Raw genomic sequence first — 9042 nt, 5'->3', positions numbered from 1 at the left:
CCGCATAAAAAGACCTCCTACCTCACAAAAACAAGATTGCATATACTCGGAGTTAAAACTAAATAACTGCACCTTTGTAGTTCTTGATCTTTTATTTATAATTATAAAGTTTTCAAGTGTTGTAATATTTTTCGATTCGTTTTACAAATAATATGTAAATGAGAAGGTATGCATAGGGAATGGAATTTAATGAAGATTAATAGACAGATTGTGATTGAATAAAATACAATATATTTATATGCAAGATATAGGCGATTAGCACATTTCATCTAAGAAAACCGAATACTTCTTTTTTTGAACCAAGTCGCTTCTCTTTCTTCAATGCTTTCATTATGCCTTCGTTCAACTGTAACCCTATATTTTGGCCCATCTAAAAATATTTTTGTTAGAAATAGTTCATGTGTATAGCTTTTTTCATAAATAAGGTATAATTACTTTACCTTTAACATTTTATTGAAAGTACTGGGTTGAATGCTACCATAACCCAATTTAACTATTGATGAAATTTTACCACTTGGTAATACAGACATAACTATATTGCTCGCACTGCATATTTCTTCTTCCAAAGTTGGGTCAACTACATAATTTTCTCCGATCTACAATAAGTCAACTGTCGATTAGCGTTACAAGATTAAATAATGAATAATGTGAAAAATAATATGTAATGTATGTACTTTGCACAATGTTACAATAACCGGGCAGTTACTCGTGTTTAACCGAATACAGTCGTAAGCATCGTCTGACAATTGAATATCTGGTTCTCCGCCGTCAAGCGTGGCTGCTATAATTTTTGGAATTTCTGTACTATATAATGCAGCTTTGACCGCAGCTCCTATCGCGTCGAACAAATTTCCACCACACTGGAGAACCTGTATCGTACGTATTGAAGCCATATTATGTAAAAACATTTTTGTTTTGAGTTTCGACAACCATATCAACTTACCAATATGTCGATATAAATTTTCCAACATTTCTTGCCAGGTAAAATACATAGCGTTCTTAAATCGAAAGCATTGCGAGTTTGATAAGCCACTGCAAGAGTATTACTTATTTCAGTTGCCAAATCATCGCCACCCTTTCCTTCGAACGCTGGCGTTGCATTGGCAGAGCTATAAACAAAATTTTATGGTTGATTATTCAACATTTTAAAATGTACAAAATAATCTAACAGAACTTACGACGACGCTACATACCAATCAACAAAAAATTCTAACTTTCCTTGATCCGGTGTATCAGCATTCGGAGTATCGAGTTCTACTTTAATACCGACAAGTATATCGGTATTTCCAATACGTAATCTTGCGGAGCCATGAGTCTGCGGCATTAATTTAGTTTCGATTTCCATGGTACGATATTCGCATCGTCTTCTGCCATCGTTCCTAGAGTCTGCCTAATAGTTATAAAACAATACTGTCATACACATCGTTTCATTACAAGTTTGTGAAATACTTACATCTACACCATGAAGAATAAAAGTTTTTTCACCAGCGCTTAATATTATTTCTGCCATTGCAGAACCTTATTGATTTTAATAAAATAGCATAAAGATTGTAAACTGATTCGACAGACTTTTCGTCTATATTGTTCTAAAAAAATACTTGGTTTATCTTTTAGTCGTTATTATTGTAAATATGCGCGAGTGGCGGGGTTCACTTAACCTACAATATAACTAATTCAATTTTATTCTCTCAATCGAACAATAATATTAAAAATGATAAACAATAAGTGATGCAAAACATATATGTATATGTATATTTATATACTAAATGCGCGAATCAACCAGCAATTCAATTTGTGTATAATTACGTCTTATTATGAACATGAACAGGCATTTATGTGTATACCCAGCCAACCAACCGGGTCGAAGCCACAAATGCGCGTGTGGGCAGTGATGCCAGAATCATGGGTCGTGGGTTTTTTCCCCTCCGCTCGCTCAGCCGACTCGACCCCCCACTCTGACGCACCGTCGTCGCCAGGTTGCTCCTACTGCGCACGCGCTACACGAACGTATCTCTACTCTGTCCGTGTGAGTGCCTGTTCGATTGCACGCGCGCTACACACACCAGCGTACCTCTACTCTGTCCGTGTGCACTGCTTGTGCGCTTGCGCCAGCCACAATCTATTTTTAGCACTCTCCATCCACATCCACGCCTGCTTGACGGAAACGAAACTGATTCTGAAATTCGGCCGTCGAGCCGTCGCGTCGAGCGTATCAATCGCAATCTGGAGCTAGCCTTCGAGTCCCCGCGTGCAGCGAGTTTTATTTTTATTTTTCATTACTTTTTTAATTATATTTTTTAACCTTCCAAAAAATTTAAATATATATTATATATATATTCGTAAGTTTGAACCCTTTATCTCAACCAGGAGGGTAGTGAAAGGGTAAAAACTAATTATTGGTTTTTCCCACATTTTCCCTATTTAATGGTATACTTAAAAATTCTAGAAAAATTCTACAAAATTGTTGATATTATTCCTTATGATTGTGAATTTTTTCAGATTTTTTACAAATAGTAAGTATGAAAAATCGTATAGCCGGATATAAGATGGTCAAAAGTGCTCATCCAAATTAATTTTTAATCACACCATGTTCAATAAAAAATTACGAAAAAATTCATGAACATTCTGCCTAATAGCATACACGCGATTGAGACCAATTTCAAACTTTTTGGTTGTAAATAGCCAATATGGGTATAGCCGGATAAGATAGTCAAAAATGCCCTTGAACCGAATTTTATCGACGATGTCCCATTCGATATAACACCAGGAAAAAACATCTGTATCTCGATCGGGAGGGTAGTTATGGGGTAAAATCGAAAAATCAGTTTTTGGCCTATTTTCCCTAGTTAATGACGTTTAGAAATTATGAAAAAATCTGACACATGTCAAGAACCCAAATACATACTTTGCAATTAGTTTCAGATTTTTAAAAGGGAAATATCCTGCTTGTAAAAAAATCAAAAACCTCAAAAAAATTGAAAAAATGCAGATTTCACATGGAAGTTCTAGAGTGTCCACATTTATATTTTTACAGTAGCAGTATATTGTTATAAGTATTGTTCATGAATTTTTCAGATTTTTCGGTTTGGTGCGCTGTTGTTAAAAAAAATAAAAACCGATTTTTTCGACGTTTTTTCCGCGAAGAACTAAGCTAACCTTAAAATTGTTACGTTCTATTTATTCTGTAAGTCTATCAGGCTCTGATAAACCTTGAGCATTCTACAGAAGTAATTAAAAAATGAAATCAACTTAATTAATATTTCTACAGTATAGACATTACATCTAGAAATATAAATCACGTTTCCAACAATTCAGTTGGCTCAGTGCGTTAGGCGTTCATACCTAGGAAAGATCATCAAGATTTTCATCGACTAGATAAAAAAAAAATGCTGGTGGCTCTCACCAAATGACACTCACATGCGAGAGCTACTCGAGCGGAAAATTATAGTGCCCAACATCACACTAGGGCCACTTAAATGACTTGAGAGATCTTCATGTAAAACTCAACATCATCATATTGTACCGTGGCACGATAGCTACCTAATATTATATGTATACAATATGTATATATCGTTGTTAGTAATAAGTTAGTCCCTAAGTAGTACTTAAGCAAACATCCTATACCAAAGACTGTTAAGGGGTTTTTTTTTAATAAAACTTTTTCCCCATTCTCCCTTCCATTATCCCTTAAGGCGCCTCAGCTTACAAGTAATCCAACCGTTACCCAGTTCCTATTTATTCTTCCACCGTCCAAAGATTTGTGAAGCACCGAGATTCGCACGCGAGCGAACAATCAGCTTAACATAGCAATACTGTGTGGAGATTTTTATTATTTTTGTTGACTCCTGTTAACTCTGATTGTACTAATATATTCAATAAACATGTTTAAAAAAAAAAGCGCGTTAGGCGTTCGACTGTTGACTGCTTATACTAGGTTCGCTCCCGGCATAGGTATACATTTTTTTTACTTGATTAATTCTTTTTTTTTATGTCTGACTATATAATAATCAATGGTGTGTTTGTAGATTTCTTTTAGAAGCAATATCTACATATTCAAAAAAAATATTTTAAGGTGAAATTCGCAAAAAAATTATAATACATACATAGCTTGTGCGGATCGTAATTATCTCAGTTTCATTTTATCGTGTTTTCTGTAAAGCATATTTTATTTTATCGATGAATTGAAAGATTTATTTATGTTGAAAATTGGAGGAACTTCTGGCAGTACTCGACATTTTCAGCAGTAATTCCATTTATGTGCCTTCGAGTTTTAAATACTTTGTTATAGAGAAAAGAAAGAAATTCAAGTTGTAGAAATGGTTCTATTGTTATTTACTTCTTTTGAGGCATTCAATTTGGTACCTCGTCTCTTATGCGGAACAGCAATTGTTGTGTATGTACCACTCAGGGTTGCTAATGAAATATTTCACAGTGAAAGCAGATGTTCCGATACTTGTCAATAAACTAACGGATCTATAAAAGCATATTTAGAATGACAAACTTTTGATGTTTCATTAACTTTTACCTTTGTTCACCTTTATACGTTTACCTTTTCTTTTCTTTACTCGCCTTACGACTCTGTTAGACACAACTACTATATTTGGTGTATTTTACCTTAAAATACTTTTTAAATTTCTTAATATTGCTTTTAAAAGAATTCTACAAAAATATCCTTGACTAGTGTGAAGTTAGATATAAAAAAAGAAGAGAATTGAGATGAAATAAAAAAAAATACATCTACGACGGGCGCGAACCTAGCATAGGCCGGTCCACAATCGAACGCCTAACGCACTGAGCCAACTGAATTGTTGGAAACGTGATTTATATTTCTAGATGTAATGTCTATACTGTAGAAATATTAATTAAGTTGATTTCATTTTTTAATTACTTCTGTAGAATGCTCAAGGTTTATCAGAGCCTGATAGACTTACAGAATAAATAGAACGTAACAATTTTAAGGTTAGCTTAGTTCTTCGCGGAAAAAACGTCGAAAAAATCGGTTTTTATTTTTTTTAACAACGGCGCACCAAACCGAAAAATCTGAAAAAATTCATGAACAATACTTATAACAATATACTGCTACTGTAAAAATATAAATGTGGACACTCTAGAACTTCCATGTGAAATCTGCATTTTTTCGATTTTTATGAGGTTTTTGATTTTTTACAAGCAGGATTTCCCTTTTAAAAATCTGAAACTAATTGCAAAGTATGTATTTGGGTTCTCTTGACATGTGTCAGATGTTTTTCAGAATTTCTAAACGTCATTAACTAGGGAAAATAGGCCCAAAACTGATTTTTCGATTTTACCCCATAACTACCCTCCCGATCGAAATACAGGGTTGAAATTTTGCACAGTATGTTTTTTCTTTGTGTTCTATCGAATGGCACATCGTCGATAAAATTCGGTTCAAGGGCATTTTTGACTATCTTATCCGGCTATACCCATTGGCTATTTACAACCAAAAAGTTTGAAATTGGTCTCAATCGCGTGTATGCTATTAGGCAGAATGTTCATGAATTTTTTCGTAATTTTTTATTGAACATGTGATTTTTATTGAACGTGTGATTAAAAATTAATTTGGATGAGCTCTTTTGACCATCTTATATCCGGCTATACGATTTTTCATACTTACTATTTGCAAAAAATCTGAAAAAATTCACAATCATAGGGAATAATATCTACAATTTTGTAGAATTTTTCTAGAATTTTTAAGTATACCATTAAATAGGGAAAATGTGGGAAAAACCAATAATTAGTTTTTACCCTTTCACTACCCTCCTGGTTGAGATAAAGGGTTCAAACTTACGAATATACATATAATATATATTTAAATTTTTTGGAAGGTTAAAAAATGTAATTAAAAAAGTAATGAAAAATAAAAATAAAACTCGCTGCACGCGGGGACTCGAAGGCTAGCTCCAGATTGCGATTGATACGCTCGACGGCTCGACGGCCGAATTTCAGATTCAGTTTCGTTTCCGTCAAGCAGGCGTGGATGTGGATGGAGAATGCTAAAAATAGATTGTGGCTGGCGCAAGCGCACAAGCAGCGCACACGGACAGAGTAGAGGTACGCTGGTGTGTGTAGCGCGCGTGCAATCGAACAGGCACTCACACGGACAGAGTAGAGATACGTTCGTGTAGCGCGTGCGCAGTAGAAGCAACCTGGCGACGACGGTGCGTTAGAGTGGGGGATCGAGTCGGCTGAGCGAGCGGAGGGGAAAAAACCCACGACCCATGATTCTGGCATCACTGCGTGTGGGGCGTGGGCCAGTGATGCCAGAATCGGGGACGCGAGGACGCTTCCCCTCCAGCACAGGTTCCCCCTCTCTGACGGACCGTCCTCGCCGTAGCTTCTGCTGCGCACGCGCTACACACGAACGTACTTCTACTCTGCCCGTGTGAGTGCATCTTAGACCATATATACCTATAGACCCGGCGCAGATAATTTGGCCCTCGGAAAAGATGAAGACGGTGTGACGTCACGTTCTCGAAAGATGTATAAGCTATGCTCATCGACAGTGCCTACGCTTGGCTTATGTGGGGGGTGAGGGGGATCACCGGGTGCGCCATGTACATGCACATACCCAGTACGCAGGAAGAATGGACAGGATAATTTCAAAGAATTTGACATTGTATCATGAAATTATCTATTATAAACTGTATTTGAGATACAGACGTTTATTCTGTATGTTTTATTAAGATATAAAGTAATAATAGTATTATATATATTAACTATTTTAGGAATCGCGCGATATTTGATTCTGAAGACATATTATGCAGGTTACAAAATGGTTTTTTTACATATAAATTGATCACATTTACAACATTTTAAGGTAGTACTGCTAGTTTTACACAATTTACATTTACCTCGCTTGTGATTAGTTATTGCATTGCTAGACTACGGATCTTTATGCATTTACAAAAAAATTGAGTAGATGAAATTCAAATTCGTTGAAAAATTGAAAATGTCAATACATGATTTCTGCTCTATTACAATCATTCAGGGAAGAAATAACATTCAATTTAATTTCTATTTCTTGCCATCGATGTATTGCTACCAGCTTGCTACACAAAATTTACACGGAGCAAGTGTATGATGGCGTAGTGTCGGCGTCGGTCTGCCGTTTCAGCCATTTTGAAATTATCTTAAGACTGCTTAAAACTTATCTTGTGACGTCACACCGTCCTTTATCTTTTCCGAGCTGTACTCTCGGTTTTCCTATACACATACTATACCTATGCCGGGTCTATTGGTATATATGGTCTAAGGAGTGCATGCTCGATTGCACACGCGCTACACAAACAAGCGTACCTCTACCATGTCCGTGTGACTACCTGCTCGACCGAACGCGTCGGCGACGCGTTCCTTCGATTTTCACTTCACCAATTTTCATGTTGCCGAAGTTTCGGAAGCACGAGTCTGAAAGTCGGGATCTGAAGACGGCGCGCATTTGAATCCCGGGACGGCGCGGCGCGGCGCGGTGCACATTTTGCTATAACTTTTGATCTAAAAAAAAACCGGGTTTAATGGTTAATCCTAAAATTTGTTTTGTATTTCTTAAAAAATTTTTCTCGTTGATTTTTAAAGTTAAGGTAGTCCAGAAGGCCCCCAACACAAATTGATTTTTAGTCGAACCATGCTCAATAAACAATTACGAAAAAATTTATAAATATTAATTAAAATTAAATAAAAATTAAAATATTATAAATTATGCAGACATGTTTAAAAAAATTGAAAATCTCGAAACATTCGAAGAAAATGCATATTTCGTATTGAACTTTTCGAGATACCAGTTTTATAAAAATTCATTAGTCCGATATTATTGAAACAATTGTCCTTAATTTTTCTCAGAATTTTTTATAAATTGTATCGTTGTTAAAAAATCAAAATCAATTTTTTCGATATTTCTTTGTTGATGTATTATGTAATACTGAATATTTTTATAATCAGAAACATAATGTACAGACTTGATAATGCAATATAAAATATTTTATTTACGTTATATTTCAATATACATATGTGCATCACTCCTAACAATTTTGGTAATCACATAATTATTGTAACGACATTTTACATATATCAGGTCGTTAAGTATGAAACTAGACAAATAAAACACAAATTTCAAACACATTTGTCAAGTTTCATACATCTCCGGTTACGAAAATCGATTTTAAATGGTCCCTGCCTTTCTGTAACATAACAAAAAAAAAATAATTAGTTAAAGTCATGATTGCAAAGTATAGAATAAAATATTAATGTATAACTTTATAGTATAGTTTATACTTATCTTTTCTTTGAAGTCATTCACTTGAATCTGCTAATATTGATTTTACGTTGTCCAGAAAGTCCACTCCAGCTGACACACACGCGATTTTGAATGGGCCTCTGCCTTTCTATAGCATAAAAAACACATAGTTAAAGTTATAATTATACAAAGTACACAATGAAATATTAATGTAATCATATACTTATCTTTTTTCTTTCAAGTCATTCTTGAATCTGCTAATATTGATTTTACGTTACCGCGATTTTAAATGGTCATCTGTCTTTCTACAACATAAAAAAAACACATAGTTAAAGTTATAAGTACAAAGTACTTACAGAATGAAATATTAATGTAACGATACACTTCGCTTTTCTTTGAAGTCATTCTTGAATCTGCTATTTCATTACCGCTGACACCCACGCGTTGCTATATTCAAAGAAAAAGTAGACCTAATTAAAATCGTAATTCTAATTGCAATCTTGTAGGACTCAATATAAATAGTAACGTATACTTACCTTTTTTCATCGATGAATATGGTCACTCACTAAAATAAATTCCTAATAAGATAAAAAAATGTTAAAAACCCATTAAAAAGTATTAAAAACGCGACAAAGAAACTGGAGGCTGTTTACTATAATAATAATAATAATAATAATAATAGTATTTTATTTCCCATTTCGGGGTACAAACGCGGACCTCCGCTCCGCTTACAAACTTCACCTTCCTTATCTCTTCATTCTTAACTTAAATTTACACTTAAACGCGAGAGA

At 34.7% G+C, this 9042-nt stretch overlaps 1 protein-coding gene across 6 annotated transcripts; it reads right to left on the bottom strand.

Moving 5' to 3' along the window:
- Nucleotides 1-208: 208 nt before the first annotated feature.
- LOC143207281 (exosome complex component RRP42-like) lies at nucleotides 209-6533 on the bottom strand. Of its 6 annotated transcripts, XM_076420547.1 has the most exons (7): nucleotides 6266-6533; nucleotides 1858-1886; nucleotides 1194-1390; nucleotides 944-1109; nucleotides 675-869; nucleotides 441-596; nucleotides 209-370 (listed from the first exon to the last, which is right to left on the bottom strand). In XM_076420547.1, the coding sequence occupies exons 1-7, from the start codon at nucleotides 6516-6518 to the stop codon at nucleotides 266-268; spliced, it is 1101 nt and encodes a 366-aa protein (XP_076276662.1). In that variant the 5' UTR covers nucleotides 6519-6533; the 3' UTR covers nucleotides 209-265. The 6 variants fall into 6 exon arrangements, with proteins under 6 accessions (XP_076276662.1, XP_076276663.1, XP_076276664.1 ...); XM_076420548.1 differs by lacking the exon at nucleotides 6266-6533 and having other exon boundaries at nucleotides 1845-1919; XM_076420549.1 differs by lacking the exon at nucleotides 6266-6533 and having other exon boundaries at nucleotides 1454-1898.
- Between the last annotated feature and the right edge of the window lie 2509 nt (nucleotides 6534-9042).

This window comes from Lasioglossum baleicum, chromosome 3 (assembly GCF_051020765.1).
Source record: "Lasioglossum baleicum chromosome 3, iyLasBale1, whole genome shotgun sequence".
Lineage (NCBI taxonomy): Eukaryota > Metazoa > Arthropoda > Insecta > Hymenoptera > Halictidae > Lasioglossum > Lasioglossum baleicum.
This window is presented reverse-complemented; position numbering and strand designations above follow the sequence as displayed.